Source organism: Bufo bufo, chromosome 5 (assembly GCF_905171765.1).
Source record: "Bufo bufo chromosome 5, aBufBuf1.1, whole genome shotgun sequence".
Classification (NCBI taxonomy): domain Eukaryota; kingdom Metazoa; phylum Chordata; class Amphibia; order Anura; family Bufonidae; genus Bufo; species Bufo bufo.
Window position 1 is genome coordinate 255,328,818 of NC_053393.1, and position 25,958 is coordinate 255,354,775.

At 40.6% G+C, this 25,958-nt stretch overlaps 1 protein-coding gene across 1 annotated transcript in view; it reads right to left on the reverse strand.

Moving 5' to 3' along the window:
* Window positions 1-6,383: 6,383 nt before the first annotated feature.
* The window catches only part of LOC121001206 (maternal DNA replication licensing factor mcm6), a 197,291-nt gene continuing 177,716 nt past the window's right edge, over window positions 6,384-25,958 (reverse strand). Inside the window, exons 15-17 of the mRNA XM_040432170.1 lie at window positions 16,225-16,392; window positions 15,635-15,774; window positions 6,384-6,509 (exon numbers count right to left, since the gene is read on the reverse strand). Of these exons, the coding sequence (XP_040288104.1) occupies window positions 6,384-6,509; window positions 15,635-15,774; window positions 16,225-16,392 (434 nt within the window). The remainder of the gene's footprint in view (window positions 6,510-15,634; window positions 15,775-16,224; window positions 16,393-25,958) is intronic.

Below are 25,958 nucleotides of genomic sequence, written 5' to 3' on the forward strand. Positions count from 1 at the left end.
AGTCAAAATACAAGGTGAATTGTAATTCAGATCTGAAGTTATTGAGTGTATGTGTAAATTCAAGAAGAAAAGTTTCTGGGCCGTACAAAATATATAGTCAATAAATCTAAGCAAGCATATGGCATGTTGTGTTAAAAGGTCCAAAGGGTAAATGTAGGTTCCCTCAAAATGAGCCATATATCCCTTGGCATAAGGCGGCACTATGTTTGCGCCCATGGTGGTTCCGCATGTCTGTAAATATAAAGTGTCTGCGTAAATAAAGAAATTGTCCCTCAGGACAATGTTCCATTTTATTTCTATTTTTATTTTGATCATCTATTATTATTATGTTGCACTTTTCATCTATCTCCTTTTCTTTTGAGTTTTATTTTCTGCTCTTTTTTTCCTTCTCTTTTTTCCTTTTATTCATGCTCTTCCCTTCTTAATCTCCCAACACCATCCACATCACACCATCATATACATTCACACATATTCCATTTCAGCTTTTACCCTCACTACACATATACACACTCACAACTTGCCCTTCCACATTACTCCTCCACTGCACACATTTCTTATATATACTTATCACCTACACATATACTTCCATCCATATTCCATCACTTCTTTCCCACTCTTGAGGTCTTTTGTCCACCTTCTACTTCTCCTTTTATCACTCTTCCTTACACACACACACACCTCATTTTTCCTTTATTTCACATCCTCACATCTTCCTCTTTCACTCCTTACACTTTATCATAGCTGACAGTAGCAAAATCCCTCCCGCAACTTGCAGTCTTCATTCTTCTTCTTTATTTTCTCACCCCCTCCCATAGCAAGTTTGAACGCTGGTCCTGGGGCTGCTCCCACTTTCATATACTTATGTAGCCATCTTCCACTATGTAATTTGCCCTTCTTCCTCCTCCTCCTCCTCTTCCTGTATCTCACCTTACTTTACCCCTATCTAATACTTATATATAATCATATTCCCTTTTTTCGGCTGTTAGCAGCTCTGCATCATATTATCCCTCCACCTTACAACCATTTCTTCTGTCTGCCACAACTAGCCACACCATTTCATCCCTATCAAATTATCTCTGCCACCTACACATCTTTCACCCTGCACTCCTATATACCATAACTATGAGTGCACTCTGCGACTCAGTTTGCAGACCTCTACACTGTTGATTTCACCCACATTGGTCTCACAAAAACCTGACCGCCAATACACAGGCTTTCACCTGTACCTCTCCATTCTTACAACATTCTTTCTATAACTCTTTATATTCCTCTATGAAATCAGCAGTTGTCTACCATTAATGATACTTATATATTTTGTTCTCTATTTCTCCCAATAGTAACTCTGTGACCAAGGTCTTGCAATTGACCGAAACGTCAGATGCATTTGTAACATATATCCTAGGCATCTTGTTTCCAATTTATTTAGAGGATATTGAAAATAAAAAATATTTTACTTGCATCTAATCTTGAGTGCAGTGGTATTTTGTTTACACTGGATGACTCTGGCAGGCCTGGCCTGTTGCTGCGGCTGCTGCTACCACGCAATCTCCCTTCTTCTGCTGCTACTTTTGTGGGTTCTAGCAACATTTTTGCCACTGCCTGTTCCTTTGGAGAGCCCTGGTAACTGTCTGACATACTGTACAGTAACACCAACTATATATGTAAAATACGTTAAGTTATTCAGTGTCAATGAGGACACCTCTTACAGTAGAACAAGACAGGTTATTCACCCAAATTTGAGAATCAAGACCTAATTTAATTGCTTCTCTATTAAACAAGGAGGACACTTATTAGATAGTTCTGTGCCATATACAGGGATTGATGCAATATGTACTGTCTCCTATGGATCCCTTCAGCTTCAGGTCCCTTCACTGTCCCTGAAGTCTCCCTACAGTGTGTAAAAACTCTCCCTAATAAATGAAGAGCTGGTCGGCACTTCTAGTCTGTGTAATGATGCTCAGTGGTAAATATTTCAATACACCAATGTATAGCAAGACCACGGCACTCCAATAGTTAATTCATATAGTTATTAGCGATTTATTGTTTCCATCCACAGTAGTAAATAGACAAAATTCCAACATTTCGGTCTAACCCAGACCTTGTTCACGGCCTGTTATACAGAACATGCAATAAATCTAAACTTAATGACAAGATGGTCAAAATACAAACACAAATTCAAAGTACAAGCATGATTACAAAATGAGGTCCTAGAAATACATTTTATCCAAACTGTTACACTAACTACCGATCTTTTTAGAAAACCAACTGATCGAAATACTCCTTTTATATTCAAGTTGCCACCCACGAAACACAAAGGATTCCCTGCCCTGTTCACAATTTAAACGAGTGTCTAGATTAGTGACCCTGAACTCCATCAACAACGGCTCCACGAGATGTCATAAAGAATTCTAGAGAGGGGATACCCTACATCCCTATTAACAAATGAACAATCCACTTCATGTCCTTCTGCTACTAAGAATACCACCATTCCACGACTACCACTGGTTATCCCTTACCATCCTTTTATTCCAAAAATACGTTCCATCATGAACATTGGCCACTCTTTCAACAATCTTATCCAGAAGTACCAGAATTTCAAAACCCAGTTAGAATGTGTTACAAAAGGCCTTTAAACTTAAAGGATAGACTGGTGAAAGCAGATATTGGCCGCTGAAACCTTCCTTGAAACAAACACTTGTGCCTATGAAAACAGGCACCTATCTGTGCATTGTGCGCAGCTCAAACACAAACATCATCCAGGGCAATATAATCATTCATCCACATTCGGGAAAAGTCCATCACGCCAAAGCCTTCTATACGTGCGCCACATCTTTTGTGATATACTTAATCCGGTGTCCGTGCGGTCTCGCATACGTGGAAGAAACCTCCCAGAGTGTGCGAGACCGCATTTCTGAACATAAATCCGACATTAGGTGCCATAAAACTGAACTGCCCATTCCATACCACTTCATTGCGGCTAAACATCAGATAAACCAGCTCAAATTTCAAGTCCTTGAACACGTTCCACCAGCAAGACGTGGGGGTAACAGAATCTCACGATTAAAAGAACGTGAAGCTTACTGGCTTTTCGAACTCAACACTCCCTCACCCCATGGTCTTAATAGAGACTTTGATTTCCGTATTACATAGATGGATCCAACTGCTTGTGTATGATATATTATAAAATTTACTTTTGCTTCATTTTCCCCTTTCAGACGAAATTCATTTTCACAGACAAGTAGTAGTCTATGTTATGCTTATACTGTGTTCCCGTCCTGTATTCTACTAATACATTTTCTATTTATTATTATTGATGTTCACCACTGGGTCATTACAATCAGTGGATGCTTATTGTGCCTCATTGTTTTGTTCTTCTCCTTTTTCCTTTTATTTTTTGGTTTAAACATACCTTGTATATTGTTTGAACTCCCATCATTGGGCGATATGACTGACACTATGGAGGTTAGAAGCAATTCAATCAAGATAGAATTAGTTGCCCTTATGTTTATTGATTTTTGAATGCCACAGATGTTATGATGCTTTGTGAACTATTATTATCACCACAATTGGGATTACCCATGGTTAACCTTTAATTGTTATAATGCTTCATGAAGTATTGATTTGTTACTGTTGGAACTCCTGTCCATTATCCTTCACATTCTTCTACTCACATTGGTGTCAAATTTGAACATTGGTGGACTACAATCTAGCTACCATATACCAACAACCCGCTCTCTGACACATTCAGTAGCAATACATCCTCGATGTTCTCATTGCCGAGGTTGTGCTGTGTAGTGCATGCACAGAGCGTAGTGAATAGCTGCCAGTGCCCTTACTTGCCTCCAAGATGCAGCGCGCATGCGCTATCCCGACATTACGTCAGACAGCGCGGGTCTTTTAAGTCTTGCACCCAACTCAGCGTTTACAAAGCATGAGATAGGAGTATGGCGTGTAGTTTGTTCGTATGAACGCTTAAAAGACCAGTATTACTGGCTATTATATTGAGCATCCCTATTACATGATGGATTCTAAGAGCTCTATCTAAATGTATTCACTGTAGCATACATTTTCCTGTACTCATTTTACTCTCTATATTTCATTAGTTTCACCGTAATTCACTGGTGCCCTCTTTATTTGTTCACCAATATAGATTATGACGTCTACATTGGATGCAGGATACCCAAGTTCGCTAATGGGACATTTACCTGTTTGGATAAAATGTATTTCTAGGATATCATTTTGTAATCATGCTTGTACTTGGAATTTGTATTTTGACCATCTTGTCATTAAGTTCTGATTTATTACCCTGTTTCCACGAAAATAAGACAGTGTCTTATATTAATTTTTTCTCCCAAAGATGCGCTAGGTCTTATTTTCAGGGGATGTCTTATTTTTCCATGACACAGAGGGATCAGAGGGGAGAATCAAAATGACACAGGAGAATCTGAGGGAAGATTACAATTTTAGTACCCTTTCTTATCCTCCTGTGTCATTTTGATTCCCCCCTCTGATCCCCCTGTGTCATTTTAAGTGATCCCCCTCCCCTGTGCCAGCGGACAGTGGATTATTTAGTCTCTCCCCCCTCCCACCTTCACTAGACATTACCCCCCCCCCCCCCCCCCCCCATACCTCAGTCACCCCTGTATGTCCGTGCCGGCCAGATTCCACACAATGTGCCCGATTCCTGCCCTGCGCAACTCACTCACATTTAGACAGTGAGTCAGCCAGACTCCGTCAGGGCAGACCGAGCAGCAGGCGGCAGCTTGTCCTGGCAGTGGCGCGGGCTCTCTGATTTAAAGAGACCTCGCACCGCCTGAACAGCTCTGGCTGTGCTGCGGCCAATCAGTGAGCTGTGCGGCGGCGCCCGCCGCTACGATCGGGAGGAGTCAGATGCCTTGCAGTAACTTCTGGGACCTTATATTCCGGGGGGCCTTATTATCGGGGAGGCCTTATTTTCGGGGGGATGCCTTATATTTCAGCAAGAGGCAAAACTAGAGGTAGGTCTTATTTTCGGGGGATGTCCTATTTTCGGGGAAAGACGGTATATGTTCTGTGTAACAGGCCGTGAATAAGGTCTAGGTTAGACCTAAATGTTGGCCATTGTCTATTTACTACTGTGGATGGAAACAATAAATCGCTATTAACTATATGAATTAACTATTGGAGTGCTGTTGTATTGCTATACTTTGGTGTAAAAACTCTACCTACACTGTCCCTGCCGTCTCCCTGTCTAATATTCCACAATTAAAAGCTTTTGTTCAACACTGTCCCTAGTGCTTGTCACGTCTCTTGCCTGCGCAGTCTAATCCATTTCGCTGTGAGCTGTACATAGGAAGCACTTCGGATGCTTCAAATTGCTCAATACTAACTGCCACATGTCCAGAAGAATTCTTTAGAAGAACACAGCTCACCTGCCATGTGGCAGGGCTTTAGTTCAGTTCCACATAGGCTCAATGCACCAGGCTCTTTATGCACAATCCCTTAGCGCATTTATAGAGCAAATCATTAGACCATTTCATTTAGGGCTCTTTTATACAAGTGAGTTTTCCATCCAGATGAGATGCATGTAGTGAACGCATAGCATCCAATCTGAATCCTAACCAATTCATTATAATAGGTCTGTGTACATGAGCGTAATTTTTCATGCATCATTTTTTTGTTCTGGAAAAATCACAGCATGTTCAATATTGTTTGTTTTTCATACAACTTTGGCTGCATAGAAGTGAATGGGGCTTGCATTAAAAAATAGAAGGCATGCAGATACAATGCGCTTTTCACAGATGGTTACCAGGAGCTGTAGATTGATGGGGCTCTTTCACACGAGTCTCCCTTGCAGGAATCATGCTCTGTGTGAGAGGGATCGTGTGGTCTGGACTATAGAAGCGCACTACATCATCATGACTGATAATGCAGTGTGTCTCTGCATGACCTTTCGGTAACTATACTGATAGCTTTATGTCAGTATAATTCTGTAACTGAAAGGTCACACAGAATTATCATTCATGAATAATGCCATGTGCTTCCTAAGTCTAGAATGCACGATCCCTCTCTCACATGGAGTGAGATTTCTGCAAGGGACACACTCATTTGAAAGCGCCCTTGTCCTTCAGTTTTTCTTTACGCTTGTGAAAAATGCATGCAATCAGAACGGAAAAAAACCCCCACACAATTAATGCAATAACAGAAAAAAAATTAGCTTCCATGCAAAAACCATCACTTTTTTTCTAAACGGATCCTGACAATCTATATAGATTGTGTGCAAGACACCTCATGGTTTCTATAAAAAAAAAATATATAATATTGGGCATAAAAATGAGAATGCGGAATAAATAATTCTTTATTTTAAATAATCAGTTTACAAAATGCAGTAAAACAATATTGTCTTAGTCTTCTAAAACATAATTTGGGTTGACCACCAAAATTGAATTTTCCTTCGAAGCTTCATCCATATCAGCTTTTTCATCTATCGATTTTAAATCACATTTACTGAGTTCTATTAAAATATGATCCTTAAAAAAAAAATTAAAAAAAATTGTAAATAAACTGTGCCTCAAAATAATTATACAAGAAAATCTCTATAACTAACATTTTTATCCATCATGTTTACTACTATAAAGCTGCTATGACCAGGACAAGGAAAAATCTGTGATACATGAGGGTATGTATTCAGCTTGGCAGTGGCACACAAGTGTTAACGTATACTTTCCCTCTCACCCCATGTAGTATTTGTCAATGCCCAAGTACCATTACAGAGCCATATGTAGAAAACATCACTTTAGCGGCCTTAAATAGCAGTACACAGTGCTGCTGCAGCCGCCACCACTATACATTGAAACAAAATCATATAATGTATAGAACTTAGACTACTTTCACACTGGCGTTTTGGCTTTCCATTTGAGAGATCCGTTCAGGGATCTCACAAGCGGTCCAAAATGGATCAGTTTTGCCCTTAATGCATTCTAAATGGATAAGGATCTGCTCAGAATGCATCAGTTTGGCTCCGTTCCGTCTCCATTCTGCTTTGGAGGCGGACACCAAAATGCTGCTTGCAGCGTTTTGGTGTCCGTCTGACGAAACTGAGCCAAATGGATCCGTCCTGGCACAAAATGTAAGTCAATGGGGACGGATCCGTTTTCACTGACACAATATGGCACAATAGAATACAGATCCGTCCCCCATTGACTTTCAATGGTGTTCAAGACGGATCCATTTTGGCTATGTTAAAGATGATACAAACAGATCCATTCTGAACGGATGCAGGCGGTTGTATTATCTGAACGGATGTGTTTGTGCAGATCCATGACGGATCCGCACCAAACACGAGTGTTAAAGTAGCCTTAGGCTGGGTTCACACGGGATAGTATTCTGCGCGGGCGCAATGCGGGAGGTGAACGCATTGCACCCGCACTGAATCTGGACCTATTCATTTCTATGGGGCTGTGCACATGAGCTGTGGTTTTCACGCATCACTTGCGGTGCGTGAAAATCGCAGCATGCTCTATATTGTGCGTTTTCCACGCAACACAGGCCCCATAGAAGTGAATGCAGCTGCGTGAAAATCGCAAGCATCCGCAAGCAAGTGCGGATGCGGTGCGATTTTCACGCACGGTTGCTAGGAGACGATCGGGATGGAAACATGGTTATAAGGGAAAATAATAGCATTCTGAATACAGAATGCATAGTAAAATAGCGCTGGACGGGTTAAAAAAAAAAAATAATTTAACTCACCTTAATCCACTTGCTCGCGCAGCCCGGCATCTCTTCTGTCTTCATCTTAGCTGTGTGCAGGAAAAGGACCTGTGGTGATGTCACTCCGGTCATCACATGATCCATCACCATGGTAAAAGATCATGTGACGGACCATGTGATGACTGGAGTGATGTCACCACAGGTCCTTTTCCTGCACACAGCTAAGATGAAGACAGAAGAGATGCCGGGCTGCGCGAGCAAGTGGATTAAGGTGAGTTAAATTATTATTTATTTTTTTTAACCCGTCCAGCGCTATTTTACTATGCATTCTGTATTCAGAATGCTATTATTTTCCCTTATAATCATGTTATGTTATAAGGGAAAATAGTGATCGGGTTTCCATCCCGATCGTCTCCTAGCAACCGTGCGTGAAAATCGCACCGCATCGGCACTTGCTTGAAAATAATACAATCTACAGAACACCGATCCCAAGCCCGAACTTCTGTGAAGAAGTTCGGGTTAGGGTACCAAACATGCAGATTTTTCTCACGCGCGTGCAAAACGCATTACAATGTTTTGCACTCGCGCGGAAAAATCGCACATGTTCCCACAACGCACCCGCACCTTTTCCCGCAACGCCTGTGCGAACTCAGCCTTAAAGTGACATTTATCATGGTGAGAAAGTTAATACAAGGCACTTACTAATGTATTGTTAATATCCATATTGCTTGCTTTGCTGGCTGGATTCATTTTCCAGCACATTTTACACTGCTTATTTCCATGGTTACAACCACCCTGTACTCCAGTGTTGGCCATGCTTTCACACTACAGGAAAAAAAGTGTCGGCCTCTCTGGTGGCCAGCCAGCAAAGAAAGCAATATGGTCATCAACAATACATTAGTAAGTGGCTTGTATTAACCCTCTACACATGAAAAACTCCACTTGCTGAAGCGACAACCACTAAGTAGCAGTGCCACATAATGCCTAAATACCAACATACAGTTCTCAAATACTACCAATATGCAGTCAACTCCATATACAGTATAATAGCACATAGTAGAAAATAATTTTCCAATACAGGAAAGGTACGTGAACACACTTTTTAATACAGTTATATCAAATCAACTGACCCCATTCTGCACAGTAGAATGGTATAGTCCATAGACCAGTCCTGTATGATGCAACCATGGGCAAACTGAATAGGACTAAACATGGTCAGTCATTTAAGGGTACTTTCACACTAGCGTTTTTCTTTCCGGCATAGAGTTCCATCCTAGGGGCTCTATACCTGAAAAGAACTGATCCGTTTTATCCCCATGCATTCTGAATGGAGAGAAATCCGTTCAGGATGCATCAGGACGGATGTCTTCAGTTCAGTCGTTTTGACTGATCAGGCAAAAAAGAAAACTGCCGCATGCTATGGTTTTATCTCCGGCCCAAAAAAATGAAGACTTGCCTGAATGCCGGATCCGGCATTTTTTTCCATAGGAATGTATTAGTGCCAGATCCGGCATACAATATACCAGAATGCCGGATCCGTCCTTCCGGTCTGCGCATGCGCAGATCCGGTAAAAATGTGAAAAGAAAAATCTAAACTGATCAGTTTGTCCATATGACAAATGGACAGACTGATCCGTTCTTGCAATGCAATTTTAAGACTGATCAGGATCCTGATCAGTCTTAAAATGCAATCAGTTTACATGCGCTTTGCTGGATCCGGCAGGCAGTTCCGGCGACGGAACTGCTTGCCGGATCACTCTGCCGCAAGTGTGAAAGTAGCCTAACACAATGTCATGTGACCTCTGGAATTCAGTTTGAAATAGGGTTACATGAAATAGATATGCTAGGTAAACACATGGGGCACACTAATAAGACATGGTAGATTATAAGCATTATGTATTACAAGAACTAGAGAAAATGACTGGGCACACCTAAGGATACTCAGTTGCTAATATTTATTAGATAAAAGGACAATAAATGTAGTGGAGTAAATATTATACAATGTAAACTTACGACAGTAAAATTGTGTGGCAACACTTCATATAAAATTCTGTGTGTTTGTAGTTGACGTGCGCATTTAATCACTGTCGTGGTTAAATAACATCTGTGACCAAAAGCTGCACTTCAGATACAAAATGGAAGTAATGCATAGAAGACGACCTCATATAAAAGCAACAATAAGTGAAATATAATATAACATAGCCCAATAAAATTTAGATATAAGTGTTGAACTTAATAAAAGTAAGAGCCGCAAATTGATGATAAAAATGCAATATAATATATTCTCCTAAGATATGTGGACTAAAAAATAGAGATTCACTATCCTGGAAGAATCATGAAGTTCCAGGTAAAGCAGGTGTCAGTTCAATATATCGAATCCTGACAGGACAAAGATGCAGTTTATAATGAATGGTGTCTTACACCGTAGGTGACTCGGCGGCGTCCCGCTTTCAGTCAGAGAGGGATCCCTTAGAAAAATGATGAACAAGTTTAGGAACGGTCTTACCGGTTTTCGGAGGTTCCTCACGTGTGGAAGGAGCCTCAGCTGTCTATCGGAACTTTGCTGTTTTCCGCTGTAATCAGGTAGAACCCCCGATAGATGTTTTGGGTCACCTGTTAGTTATTCGTTTGCTGCACGCGGTCCCGCTTGTTGCACGCGGTTGCGAGGTCGCAGCTCCCGATGAGCAGTTTCAGACCAGCTTTATAAAGACGGTGTAGACTTGTTCCTCAATATAGTCGGTGTGGTGCACTCACACGAAGTAGAGCTTGGGGGGTCAGACCAGACGCGTTTCGGGGCTAAGATATCCCCTTCTTCAGTGGCTATCTGACCTCCCCAAAAGACAGATAGCCACTGAAGAAGGGGATATCTTAGCCCCGAAACGCGTCTGGTCTGACCCCCCAAGCTCTACTTCGTGTGAGTGCACCACACCGACTATATTGAGAAACAAGTCTACACCGTCTTTATAAAGCTGGTCTGAAACTGCTCATCGGGAGCTGCGACCTCGCAACCGCGTGCAACAAGCGGGACCGCGTGCAGCAAACCAATAACTAACAGGTGACCCAAAACATCTATCGGGGGTTCTACCTGATTACAGCGGAAAACAGCAAAGTTCCGATAGACAGCTGAGGCTCCTTCCACACGTGAGGAACCTCCGAAAACCGGTAAGACCGTTCCTAAACTTGTTCATCATTTTTCTAAGGGATCCCTCTCTGACTGAAAGCGGGACGCCGCCGAGTCACCTACGGTGTAAGACACCATTCATTATAAACTGCATCTTTGTCCTGTCAGGATTCGATATATTGAACTGACACCTGCTTTACCTGGAACTTCATGATTCTTCCAGGATAGTGAATCTCTATTTTTTAGTCCACATATCTTAGGAGAATATATTATATTGCATTTTTATCATCAATTTGCGGCTCTTACTTTTATTAAGTTCAACACTTATATCTAAATTTTATTGGGCTATGTTATATTATATTTCACTTATTGTTGCTTTTATATGAGGTCGTCTTCTATGCATTACTTCCATTTTGTATCTGAAGTGCAGCTTTTGGTCACAGATGTTATTTAACCACGACAGTGATTAAATGCGCACGTCAACTACAAACACACAGAATTTTATATGAAGTGTTGCCACACAATTTTACTGTCGTAAGTTTACATTGTATAATATTTACTCCACTACATTTATTGTCCTTTTATCTAATAAATATTAGCAACTGAGTATCCTTAGGTGTGCCCAGTCATTTTCTCTATATCCAATTGCCTTTCAACAGCGGGGTGACGCTGTAGGACTGAGAGCACCCTTTTTTGGTGTGTCTACCACCCTGTGCATCCGACTTACATATTTATTTATTACAAGAACTACTTCACTATATTTTATATATATTTTCACTATACTTTTTGGCATTATTACTTATTCATCACCTAGAGAGAGGCAGCCATATTTTTTCTACGTGATATAGATTATGGCTGCTTGTATGTAGGTGATACCATGTTGTTAAACAGTGTCAGCAACTTTACATGTCTCAAACTGCTTAAACTGCACTGTGGGACACATATACAGAAAACAAATGGTAATTTTCTTTCTGCATCTGTAAAGCTCCAAAAGCGAACTTTGATTGTATATGCAAATGAGGATTGCAAATGTCCAGGGGCGGTGTCCATCATTGCAAGTGGCCAGTCCCCCCCCCCCCAGAGTTACTCGTGGATAACTCCTCCCCTGTTTAGCTTCCAGCCAGCCCAATATCCTCCTGATTTAACTCTACTACGCCTGCACACATCTCCGCTGGGCCCAGGCATGCACTATACACTACCTGGGACAGGTGGTGATGTTTGCAGGATTTTAGACACAGGAGTGTGGCATCAGAAGGACATAAGGGTTTATGTTCAAGTGCCGCTCCAATTAAATTTACCGCTATTGAAGGGGTGATTCATTTTGGACATTGGCACCTATCCGTGTTTATAGAGAGTGAGCCATCCCATTACTATTTATTCTTTTGGCATCAGGACACTGGGCTGGCTGAAAGCTAAACAGTTGCAATCCTCATTTGCATATACCTTCAAAGTTCATTTTTGGAGCTTTACATATGGAGAAAAGCCAAAGACAGGTACCATTTATTATCTGTATACGTGTCCCACAGTGTAGTGTGAGCAGTTTGAAATATGTAAAGTTGTGGACAGACTCCCTTTAACAAAGTTAACTGTTAACCCCTTAACGACCAAGCCAGTTTTCCTTCTTTCCTCTCCGGCTTCCAAGGGCTAAAACATTTTTTGCTTTTCTGTTCACATGAGGGCTTATTTTTTTCAGGACAATTATTATTATTATTATTTTTTAATGGAGCCATTTGATTTGCCATACATAGGATTGAAAAATGGTAAAAGACGTTTTTAGTGGGGTGAAAAAGGGCACTTCTGCAATGTTTTTTGAGGTTTATTTTACAACATTAGATAACCGACACCCTTATTCTGCAGGGCAGTACATTTATGACAATGCCACATTTATACAATTTCTACTAAGGTTCCATACTTTAAAATGAATGAAAACCTTTGTAAACATGTTTTTTTGGCATTACCATATTCTGATACCCATAACTTTTTTTAAATTTCTGTCTACAGGGCGGTATGAGGGCTTGTTTTCCATAGTTTATATTGGTACCATTTTGGGATAGATTATTTTTGGAATAGATGAATATCTATACAACGCAGTAGTTTGGACTTTGAGACTAAGTAATGAACATGCAATCTTTTGATCACTTATACTATAGACTGCAATAGTTTAGTATTGGAGTCTATGGTATTTTTGGCAGCAGGGCTTAAGAAATTGGTTTACAAACCGGACTTTAGCAACAGTTCACTCAAATGCATCAGCGTGAACAAAACCCATACATATATAATATATATAATAATAATTCTGGAGCTGGCCTTCTTAATAAAAAACACTAGTTAATCTACTAATAACACCTGGTCCAGCCAGGGGTTGGACAGATAAAATTTCCCAACAGTCTTTCCAACTTACAGGAGACAAAACAGAATGCAATATAAAAATTAGAGAAATATTAAGTGAAACCAAGAACTAAAAAATAAGATCCATTATGTGCATTCACATGATCATATGTATTTTGTGGTTTGCAAAGTGCGGACCTGCAAAAAACATGGATGACTTCCATATTGCCTCCATTTTTTGAGAACCCATTGTAATAATTCCTATTCTTTTCTGCAAAATGGACTAATATAAGACATGTTCTATATGGATGCGGACAGCACACTGTGCGCGGTCTGCATTTTTGTGGCCCTATTGAAATGAATGGAAGTGTAAAATACAGCATTTCTAGGAGGGAGTCAGAAGATCAGCTAGAGGAGTAGAGGATGGTGGTGGTTGATAAGGCAATGAGCGATTAACTGTCAGTCCTGAGGAAAGAGACAGCAGAGGAACCTGCAATGTGAGGGAGGACTGAAGAGACAAGTGAAGGAAGTAGCTAATTAAGGTGAGGAAATAAAATCTACAAGGTCACTGAGTGATTATACAGTATAAGTCAGCCTAAGCAGACAGGAGCTGTATAACAGGTCACAGTATGACGAGACTTCAGATCAACAGTTAATAACCAGACAGGTACTGACCCCTGAGATATACTGTATAAGCCTCAAGGGACTTTGTTATAGGACACTTACATACCAAATCCTCTTCAGACAGATATAATATTAAAGGGATGCTTCCATCACAAAGTTTAAAATCTGGTATTTTTACATTGCAACCTGTACATCTGTTAACACTGATTCATTTAAGCTTCAACACATACTACTTACTATAGGACCAATTCAAACTCCAATCATGTTGTACTGCGAGCTCCTAATAATTAAATATACCCAGATTAAAGTCATCACACCATACAAAAACACCAATGTTTTAATGTAGTTAGCTAGGACTTTCTTTTAAGGTGCTGCCACACGTCACAGAGGTGCTGTTTTTTGATGTGACAAGAAACAAAAAGTCCAAAACACAGCATCCTAAAGCCAGACATGCACAAGCAAGATAAATACGAGGAACTCGCAGATGTGTCAGTGAAGTCCTGTTTTAATCTCCGCTCCTCTGACAGGATCGCACAGCATTATATTGATTTATAATGCTGTCTGTAAAATACAACATATTTCAGGACTAAGGGTTCCACAGGCCAACCTGCGGCCCTCCAGCTATTGTAAAAAACGAAAACTCCCACAATGCCCTGTTGTAGGCTGATAGTTGTATACCGTCCAGGCATGCTGGGAGTTGTAGTTTTGGAACATCTGGCGGGCCGCAGGTTGGGCATCCCTGTTATAAATTAGAGGAGTAGAGGTCAGAATAGGATCTCTCACTGACACGTGCTGCAAGTTTATTGCATGCAACTCTTTCGTGTGTGTTTGATCTAAGGATATGTTCACATGATGGATTTTGAAAATCCACTTACAAATGCGTTTGACAGTTTTCCAACACTGAGGACCTAAACGACGATGGGCTGTCATTAAGTCTTAAATGAAAAAATTAATTGCAACATGTTTATTTCCACCATTTACTGATCATAACTAATGAGATGCCTGTGTTCTACAGTTTTACAGTTCTGGGTACCAAATATCCCAATGTAACTGTATTTACAGTTTTGTAGGTTTATTACTTTTGTAGTGGGCTTGTTAGTAACATAAATTTTACTAAAAGCTTTACTTTCCATTTGTTTACCTGTAATATACTGGCATGTAGAGATATACAAGGATGAAGCAGCACATTTTGCATGTGATAAATACTATTGAGGTTTTTAGGTAAAGAATATTCTTACATAGACTAGGAGCCAAAAGAGCTGCTCCGACATCTATGTTTCGGATGTCATCAGATCATGAGTTTGAGACCTGTCAGAGACCAGGTATAGGGGTCAAATGACAATCCCATCTTGTGCTATGAATGCATTACACATGACTGACCTGTGTTCTATAGCAAACAGAGCTCAGTTGCACTCATTGTACATGGGAAGAAGTTTAAACACGTGTTTATTAGAAAATAGAGTGGTTTTCAACTTTATAAAGAAATAAATGAAAAATAAAAAGCAGAATAACCCTTTAAGTTTATACATTGAAGTAGCTGTGAAAATAGTACATTAATTGCTCCAACATAGGAGATCTTCTAATCATTCAAACTTTACTTCCTCTTGTAGACTAGACTTAGGTTTCAATGCCATCTACTGAAATGATATTAAAATACTGAAAGGAGTAACAGGCTATGATCATACACTATATGGGAGACCGTGGGAGTATTCCTGGGGGAACATGGAGTATTTCTTCTGGGGTGCATATTCCTCATGTCAAGAACCTGCAATCTAGACTATTTTTTATCTCTTGATACACAGTAATCCAAAAGAAATTAAACTTATTTTACACCAATGAAGGTTTCTTGTGTAACCGTACAATGATACTTACATAATTAATTAGCCTGTAAATTACTTTTTCGATTAAACGTTTTCGCAGTATTAGTTCTGTTTCAGTTTCGATGTCACTTTCAATTTCCTTTAGGTACCAATTAACCAGGTCACTTTTTGTCAGATGGCAGTCTTCTTCAGCTGTAAAAATAAACAGCATCAGTTTATGTGAGGATGAGCCCATATGCCAAAAACCTCACCCACATGAAGCTTTAGAGAAAATTTTAAAAATGTTCATATGGATTGTTAATGGTCATGAAGTTTTGGATAAACAGCAGCTTTAACTGCATTAACAATTAAATAAGAAAAATAAATAAAAATAGGTCAGTTTGCAGTAAAACTGCATGTTGCCTTGGTTTTCCGTCACACAGAGGTTCCACTATGGACACTCCCTGTGAACCCACCCTTTTTGAAAAGCATTCCACCCTAAACCTCACTCCTGTTTTTTTTTTTTTATATAATATTAAGTATTGGAAATATTTAACATACAAAGCAGCATAAGAAACTTTGAAGTATACATATATCCGACACTGGTTTATGCCATTTTCTCCTTTTAAACATGAAATAAAATAATCTTCCGGTTTAACTTACACTCTTCCATCTTTTGCATGTAGAAAACAAGCAAGTTAGAGATTTGTTTATACTCTGTAAAAGACATTTTAAATTGAACACTTTGATCTGATTTCTCTTTGGTTTCTTCAGGTTGGTTTGTTTCCATAGCTTCTTCTTTGTTATTGACGGTGGAGTTGTCTTCCTCCCCTATGGTAGATAATTATTAATAGTTATATTTTATAATTTGCAAGAGGAGTGAAAATTTTAACCAATCCAGTGTTTGGTGTGAAATTTGGGATATCCAGGAATATTTTTTCAAAAAACCCCGCTTTTTTCCACAGAAATAGCACAGCTCCTAAACATTTGCGGTGTCTGGAATGCACCTTTCTAATACAGACAACTAGATTTAATGATTTTTCTACAAACTCATACCCCTATCCATACGAAAATGAATGAAGTGACTAATCACTGAGGGTCTGACCGCTGGAATGCCCACTAGCCCAAAAAAATAAAAAAAATACATCTAAATTCCCCTGAGAAACAAGTTATGACCAGTGGAGTTCATTATCTTTGATATGTTGTGAGGCAGCAGGTTGTCATCATTTCAACTTTCAGAATTTTGAACGGTGAGCAGTACATTTTAGTAATTGAACTTACATTTTATAGGGTTTGTCCAGCAACAAATTATTTCGGTGATTTTAAAATTTATTTAATTTATGTACTTTAGAGAAGAACTCCTGCAAAAAAAATGTCATTCTCTGACCTGCTAGAAAGGTACATGATTTAATCAGTAGTAAATGTAATCTTCTTACCAGCGTCTGTATTCCTGAGCTATCCCCTGCCTTCTGCTTCTCAGTTGTCTCATGTGACCAGCAATCAGACTTCCCAAATGACACATCTTATGTGTGGACAGGAAATCAGTTTGTCTATGTATTCCTATGGGAGCCTCAATTTAATATGTTACTAGACGGTAGAGGTCTGGTTGTCTAGAAAGTTTGCCAGATCAAACGAGTTGCCTCCCAAAAAAATAACTTGCTACAGCAACACATATAATGCATCATAGTGACATCATACCACTTTCATCCAACTCGTCATAATGTCTGACACATGTGCATGTAAAACACAGGTATTATAGACTGTACAGGGTGCATTCTTTAAGTGTCATAACTTGCAGAACCCTGATTCAGGTGATGTTAACATAGGTGATGCAGATTGCAGATGGTGGCCCAATTCCAATCATGAGCATCACAAGGCCAAGTTATAGCTTAGGTGCAGTATTTGTTTGATGAAAATGCATCAGTATGATTTTTGATACATGACCCCTACTGCAGGTCATGGTATCATCTAACTGTCCTTTCAAAAGGCTCTACCCTAAATGCCAATATATGGATTATAGGTAATATTGTGTAATTGTTCAGCTCCACTGATTTTGTTTAGACAGACTGTGTTCTGGTTTTGGGAATGCAGTAAGACATTGAAGATTTTATGGGCAGCCACAAAAATGTCAGGCGTGGGGATCTACTACTCATCTACAAATTATTTTGATATCTATACCACCACAGCCATTTTTAAGTAAATTATAAAAATATTGTAGCTACTAAAGCAGGTTGTGTGTACTTTATGGCAGTTGCAGTAAATAGGAGTTAAAAGGGACAGAAAGAATACATTTGACCCTCCTCTAGCCATCAATGTCTTTCTGCCAGCCTAGAGAGTCTTTTTATCATTCAGACAAAAAAAATTAAAAATATAAATATTTACCACGACGGCATTACCATGAGATATACCAGGGTGGGACAATAGCTTGCAGAACCTTCCTGCCGAATGCTAGGTCCTCACTCGTATTGATGTCAACCCTGTAATGTTTAATGAATGTATAGGGGCTAGACCATGTTGCTGCTTTTGCAAATTTGCTCGATCGAAGCATCAGCCCAAGAAGTGGAAATGGAACGTGTTGAATGAGCTTTAATAATTTTAGGGGGGACTTGTTATAATACCTCATAGGCTTCAGATATCTTTGTTTTGATCCACCTGGCTAAGGGACCCTTAGATACTTTAAGACTTTTGTTTCTCCCCCAGTCCTGAACAATTAGAAAAGCTGACTTTCTGAAGGCCTTAGTGGCCTCTAGGTAAAAGAGAACCGCCCTCCTAACGTCTAGATTGTGAAATTTTGCTTCTTTTTGTGAACTTGGGCTTTCACAGAAAGACTGTATAACAATCTCCTCTTTTTAAATTTTTTTTTTATCAAGTCTGAAAAAGATTCTGTCAGGAAATACCCTAAAAAAAGTTAAGTAATCTTCAAGGCTTGAATTTGTCTAATTCTTCGCATTGTAGTTATAGTTACCAAAAAAGCAGTTTTTAAAGGGCAGAATACACAAGGAAGATTCTAACAAGGGTTCAAAGGGGGGGTTCTGTTAATCCCGAAAGAAGCACGTTCAAGTCCCATGGGGATACTACTGATTTTAAAGGTAGGTCTCAATCTATCTACTACTTTGAGAAATCTGATGACCCAGGGATGGCCAGCCTCCTCTATTTCAGTATCAGTAAAGCCCGATACTCTGGGGTGTTTTGGAACACAAAACACGGGGTCCAGGAAGTAATGAAGGCCTCGTGTGTATTCCTCCATTCTCCGGATGTCTTCAACCCTGTGAACCCAAAGATCCATAGAGGGCGGGAAGGGAGACTTCTATTTTGCTGGAATTCAGGTTCGAGCAGCGTTAACCAGGTGACACAGGATGGACTTGTTGAGCAGCCTAGTAGGCAAATCCGAGAGGAACAGTAAAAAGAAACCAGGGGTATTTGGTATGGAAAGATTGCGGCTATGGTCCTGTAGACCGACTCCCAAAACTGTCTACTACAATGCCCGAAGATATGAAATCAGAGAGCCTTGTGCTGACTCACAATGCCAGCACAACGGAGAGGTAGAAGGAAACATTTTATGAAGGCGGGTTGGGACATGATACTATCTAAATAGTATTTTGTATCCTGCTTCCTGGAATTTGCTAGCTATCGAGGATTTGTGGGTAAAGCGGTATAGTCTTAGCCACTGGTTGGAGGGGATGTCAAACTCTAAGTCAGAGGCCCATCTGTCAACGTAGGGAGGGCAAAAATCCGGTCTGGGCATCACCAAAGCCTTATAGAATTTAGACAGAGTGTCGGTACAAACTCGATCCAATACATATTTTTTCAAAGGGGGTGAGAGGTCTATCCAACCCTGGGGATGAGGGGATAGTGGAAAGGAAATTAGATAGTTGCCGAACTCTCCAAGGTCCCAATGCACATGGGTCTGTGAGCTTCAGTAGTTCTGGAGATGTAAACCATCATCCTGAAGTTCTAAAATAAGGGGCTCAACACTTACCCCCTAGTCGCCAGTTCATAAATGGGCCAGGGGAGAAGTTAGCTGGGAAATCTGGATGTACTAGGACTGGAAACAGTGGGGATGGCGTTGGTGAGATTGTGTCCACACTAGCGTTTTTGTAGAATTGAAGTAAGGTAGGGCCTATGGTGGGGTGGGTAGAGAGTGTAGTAGGGATCTGAGACTTCGCCCAGGGTAAGAGAGCAAGGGAGGACTGGGAACACCGCTACCATGTTCAATGCCCTAGTGAGCAAGACCCTTAGAAGAGGTAGGTATTTTTTAAAATAGGAGGCCATCTAGACCAGGGGATTTACTGGGTTGCATAGATTTTAGTGCTTCAGTTAATTCCTCCTCCGATATTGGTCTGTCCAAGTCTGTGGTAGCCTCCCGTGGAATTTTCTGGAGACCAGAGTAAGATAGATATTTGCACATGGCTAATGTTAGGGATGGGCTGTCAGGGTTTGAGCAAGGTAAGTTATATAAAGTCTAATAATATTGAGCAAAGGCCTCTGCTATCCTACCAGGGTCATTTAGTTTGGGGCCCTGTGGAGTGGCAATCACTTGAACATAGTTTCTCGCTCTCTGTTCCCGTAAGGATCTAGCTGGTCTCCTACTACATTTATTACCAAATTCAAAGAAGTGGCATCTGCCCTAAGTTAACATGATTTTGGTGCGTATATCAAGTTTCTCCTTAAGTTTCTTCTGAGCCATTAGCAAGGCAGAACAGGAGGCTAGAGCAGAGATTGTTTATGCAAATGTTCCATGCGGGAGACTTCCGCCAGAAGCTGGGAGATCTCTGCTGCTCGCTCTTTCTTGCTTCTGGCTCCATGCTTAATGAGTGCCCCCCTTAACACACATTTATGAGCGGCCCAAACTGTAAGGGGAGACATCTCCTCCACTTGCTTTTCTTTAAAGTAACGTGAGAGAACCGTATTAATATCTTGAGCGATTTCTGGATCCTGTATCAGGGACTCATTCAGTCACCACTGCCAGAATTTAGGACCAGGAAGGGGGGATCTCAGAGAAACATGGAGCATAGCATGATCTGAAAAAGTCATAGAATCAATGGTGGAAGAGGCGAGGAAGGGTACCGCAGAGTGCCGTATAAGGAAATAATCTAGCCTAGAGTTCACATCTCTTGCTGGGGAATAGTAGGTATAATCTCTAACATTTGGATTAACTGCCCTCCACACGTCAACCAGATGGTGGAAGTGAAGGAGACGTTTGATGCAATGAAAATAGGAGTAAGCCAAATGAGAAGGGTCTATAGCAAAATTTAAGTCCCCCCTGACCAGTAGCGTACCCTCCGCAAAACCAACAAGTTTCAACAGTATTCCCGCTAAGGCCATAAGTTGGTTGGTATTGAGTAGGTATACATTGGCAAGGGTATAAAAAAAGTCTGGCTAGATGACCCTTTCCAAATAGGTACCTGCCATTATCTATCTAAACATCTACCAATTCCCATTGGGCAGTTCTGGAGACTAGTATACTTACCCTCCTTGATTTCAAAACAGTAACAACTATGGTAAGAGTCAGGGTACCTGGGTTATCTAAACAGGGGTAGAGTGCACCTTGCGGAAGTGGGTCTCCTGTATTAATGCAATTTGTACCTTCTTGCTCCATAGGAGCCAGATAATGGAGGATCTTTTCTCAGGAGTGTTCAACCCTTTGTCATTGATGGAAGCAAAATTGATGGTTGGGCGTGACTAAGCAACTACCTGGTCTTCGCTAAAGCCTCTGATGGTGAGGATAGACTTGGGCCGTTAGGGTAGTTGCCAGGTGCCACTCCAGAGAAGTCCCAGAGTCAGTAGTAGCTGGTCCAGGAGGACCAGAAGTTACCTGAGATAGGTACCAGCAGTACAGGCGTGGTAGACAATCAAGATCGTTACCAGGAGCAACAAAGCAGGAAAGGAAGGATGAGGCAGAGGCGTAGTCAGACAGGCAGAAGGTCAGGGCAGGTGGCTCAGGTCAGGCAATCCAGGGTCAGCAACGGGACAGACAAAGCAAGCAGGCAGGGATCAGACGATAAGGGGAGTCCAGGGACAAAGTATAGGTCAGGAACACAAGTGGTTATCAAGCTCTTTAGCAACAGACTAGGACTTTAAAACTTAGGCATCTGGGGAAAAGGAGGAGCCCCTTAAGTATGTGTAGGAGAGCCAGGGTTGGTCAACGAGGTCACCTGATCCAACCAGCCCAGCCCAGGGAGTGATGTGAACTGCCCTTAGAGCAGTGACACATGAAACCAGCCAAACTCATGCTGTTTGGTGATGAGCGGCAGGGGCTATAATCGAATTTGCGATATTTTACGAATATTTTGTAGAATATTCTCAAATTTCGAGAATTAGAGATTATTTTATTGAATGCGAAAAATCAGCAATGTAAAAATCGCGTAATGCAAATTCATAACGCGAAATACAGGCATGGGTCACTTTGGCTACATTTTTCAAGCTGCTTCTCGACTGGAGAAAATGGTTGGCACAGCAGAACATTACAATAGCTTTATATGCAGATAGAGCCAAGTTCTCCAATATATTCGCGATTGCGCTAAAATCGGCAGTGATTAGAATATTTTTTTGCACTACGTGCAACTTCACATTTTAGTAGGTCTGACTACAGATTACCGATTGGTGCACTAAGTATTGTGAACTTGACATTGCTTCCTTTTCATTTGCCCACAAGCAAGAAGCAGAGAGGGATCATGTGTTCAGATAAAAAAAAAAAAAAAAAGCCAAATATTTACTACAACAAATATATAGCACTATATTCTAAATATTTGCGAATTCTCAAAGTGGTGATATTCGCGATATAAATTCGCCATTTGAATATTTGAGCTTAACACTAATGCAGTGTCCAGGGCTGAATGGAAGCTGTGGAATGGAATCCTCAGAAGCGACATCACTCACTCAGAGTGTCCCGGACTGCAGCGGTAACTGGGAAACACTGGCCACCAATCACCGAAGAGCACGGTGCCCAGGACCACGGCGGTAAGCAGGGGAACAACGTCGCACAGCAGTCACTGTTACAGGCCAGAAGTAACAGAATACCAGATAACCTCAGGAGGAGGTGAGGTTACAGTCAGGTCCATAAATATTGGGACATCAACATAATTCTAACATTTTTGGCTCTATACACCAGCACAATGGATTTGAAATGAAACAAACAAGATGTTCTTTAACTGCAGTTTGCATATGTGCCTCACACTTGTTAAGGGACCAAAAGTAATGGGAAAATTTGGATTCTCAGCTGTTCCATGGCCAGGTGTGTGTTATTCCCTCATTATCCCAATTACAATGAGCAGATACAATTTCCAGAGTTAATTTCAAGTGGGCAATTTGCATTTGTAATCTGTTGCTGTCAACTCTCAAGATGAGATCCAAAGAACTGTCACTATAAGTGAAGCAAGCCATCATTAGGCTGAAAAAAACAAAACAAACAAAAAACCATCAGAGAGATTGAAAAAACAATAGGCGTGGCCATAACAACTGTTTGGAACATTCCTAAAAAGGAGGAATCGGTGAGCTCAGCAACACCAAAAGACCCGGAAGACCACGTAAAACAACTGTGGTGGATGACCGAAGAATTCTTTCCCTGGTGAAGAAAACACCCTTCACAACAGTTGGCCAGATCAAAAACACTCTCCAGGAGGTAGGTGTATGTGTGTCAAAGTCAACAATCAAGAGAAGACTTCACCAGAGTAATTACAGAGGGTTCACCACAAGATGTAAACCATTGGTGAGCCTCAAAAACAGGAAGGCCAGATTAGAGTTTGCCAAACGACATCTAAAAAAGCCTCCACAGTTCTGGAAAAACATCCTATGGACAGATGAGACCAAGATCAACTTGTACCAGAGTGATGGGAAGAGAAGAGTATGGAGAAGAAAAGGAACTGCTCATGATCCTAAGCATACCACCTCATCAATAAAGCATGGTGGTGGTAGTGTCATGGCGTGGGCATGTATGGCTGCCAATGGAACTGGTTCTCTTGTATTAATTGATGATGTGACTGCTGACAAAAGTAGCAGGATGAATTCTGAAGTGTTTTGGGCAATATTATCTGCTCATATTCAGCCAAATGCTTCAGAACTCATTGGACGGCGCTTCACTTAATCCGCACCTGATTATGTAAGCCCCACAAAGTGACTTCAGAGCTGAACTGGTCCTTAAAAAGTAGGTTTGTACTTTTTTTTTAACCCCTTAAGGACACAGCCCTATTTCACCTTAAGGACCAGGCCATTTTTTGCAAATCTGACCAGTGTCACTTTAATTGCTGATAACTTGAAAATGCTTTTACTTACCCAGGCCGTTCTGAGATAGTTTTTTCGTCACATATTGTACTTCATGACACTGCTAAAATTGGGTCAAAAAAGTAAATTTTTTTACATTAAATACCAAATTTACCAAAAATTTGGAAAAACTTGCAAATTTCAAAGTTTTAGTTTCTCTACTTCTGTAATACATAGTAATACCCCCAAAAATTGTGATGACTTTACATTCCCCATATGTCTACTTCATGTTTGTATAATTTTGGGAATGATTTTATTTTTTGGGGAGGTTACATAGCTTAGAAGTTTAGAAGCAAATTTTGAAATTTTTCAGAAATTTTCCAAATCCCACTTTTTATGGACCAGTTCAGGTCTGAAGTCACTTTCTGAGGCTTACGTAATAGAAACCATTCAAAAATGACCCCATTTTAGAAACTACACCCCTCAAGGTATTCAAAACTGATTTTACAAACTGTGTTAACCCTTTAGGTCTTCCACAAGACTTCATGGCAAATGGACATAAAATGTAAGAATTTCGATTTTTTGGAAAATTTTCCAATATAATAAATTTTTTCCAGGAACAAAGCAAGGGTTAACTGCCAAATAAAACTTAATATGGGTTTCCCTGATTCTGTAGTTTGCAGAAACACCCCATATGTGGTCGTAAACTACTGTTTGGCTAAACGGGAGGACATAGGAGGGGAACGCCATATGGGTTTTGCAAGACAGATTTTGCAGGACTGGTTTTGTTTATACCATGTCCCATTTCAAGCCCCCCGTTGCACCCCTAGAATAGAAATTTCAAAAAAGTGACTCCATCTAAGAAAGTACACCCCTCAAGGTATTCAAAACTAGGTTTACAAACTTTGTTAACCCTTTAGGTGTTCCACAAGAGTTAATGGCAGATGGAGAAACAATTTAGAAATTTTGATTTATTTGAAAATTTTCCATTTTAACCTATTTCCAGTAATAAAGTAAGGGTTAATTGCCAAACAAAACTCAATATGGGTTACCCTGATTCTCTAGTTTGCAAAAACACCCCATATGTGGTCCTAAACTACTGTTTGGCCAAACGGGAGGACATAGAAGAAGGGGAACGCCATATGGTTTTTGAAAGGCAGATTTTGCTAGACTGTTTTTTTTTACACCATGTCCCATTTGAAGCCCCCCTGATGCACCCCTAGAGTAGAAACTCCAAAAAAGTGACCCCATCTAAGAAACTACACCCCTCAAGGTATTCAAAACTGATTTTACAAACGTCGTTAACCCTTTAGGTGTTCCACAAGAATTAATGGAAAATAGAGATACAATTTCAAAATTTCACTTTTTTGGCAGATTTTCCATTTTTATATATTTTTTCCAGTTACAAAGCAAGGGTTAACAGCCAAACAAAACTCATCGTTTATGGCCCTGATTCTGTAGTTTACAGAAACACCCCATATGTGGTCGTAACCTGCTGTACGGGCACACGGCAGGGCACAGAAGGAAAGGAATGCCATACGGTTTTTGGAAGGCCAGGGACCGCGGGGATCAGAAACTGCAGAAAGTGCTGCAAACCGCAGGTCTGAATTGACCTGCGGTTTGTTGCGATCGCCGATACGGGGGGGGGTCACATGACCCCCCCCCCCCCGCTGGGCATCCTGTTCCGATTAACCCCCGCCAGGCCGCAATCTTGTTTTAAACCTATGACGCACCGGTACGTCATGTGTCCTTAAGGACTCGGGAAACATGCCGTACCGGTACGTCATGTGTCCTTAAGGGGTTAAAGAAAAAAGAAAAATATTGACTCAAATTTACCACTATTATGAAGTACAATGTGTCACAAGAAAACAATCTCAGAATGAATTGGATAAGTAAAAGCGTTCCAAAGTTATTACCACATAAATTGACATGTCAAATTTCCAAAAAACGACCTGGTACTTAAAGAGGACCTTTCACTGATTATTACACTATGAACTAACTATACAGACATGTAGAGCGGCACCCGGGGATCTCACTGCACTTGCTATTATCCCTGGGCGCCACCCTGTAATGTTATTACACTCCAGAAATTCATCCAAGCCCCTCTTGAATTCTTTTATTGTACTCGACATCACCACCTCCTCAGGCAGAGAGTTCCATAGTCTCACTGCTCTTACCGTAAAGAATTATTTTCTATG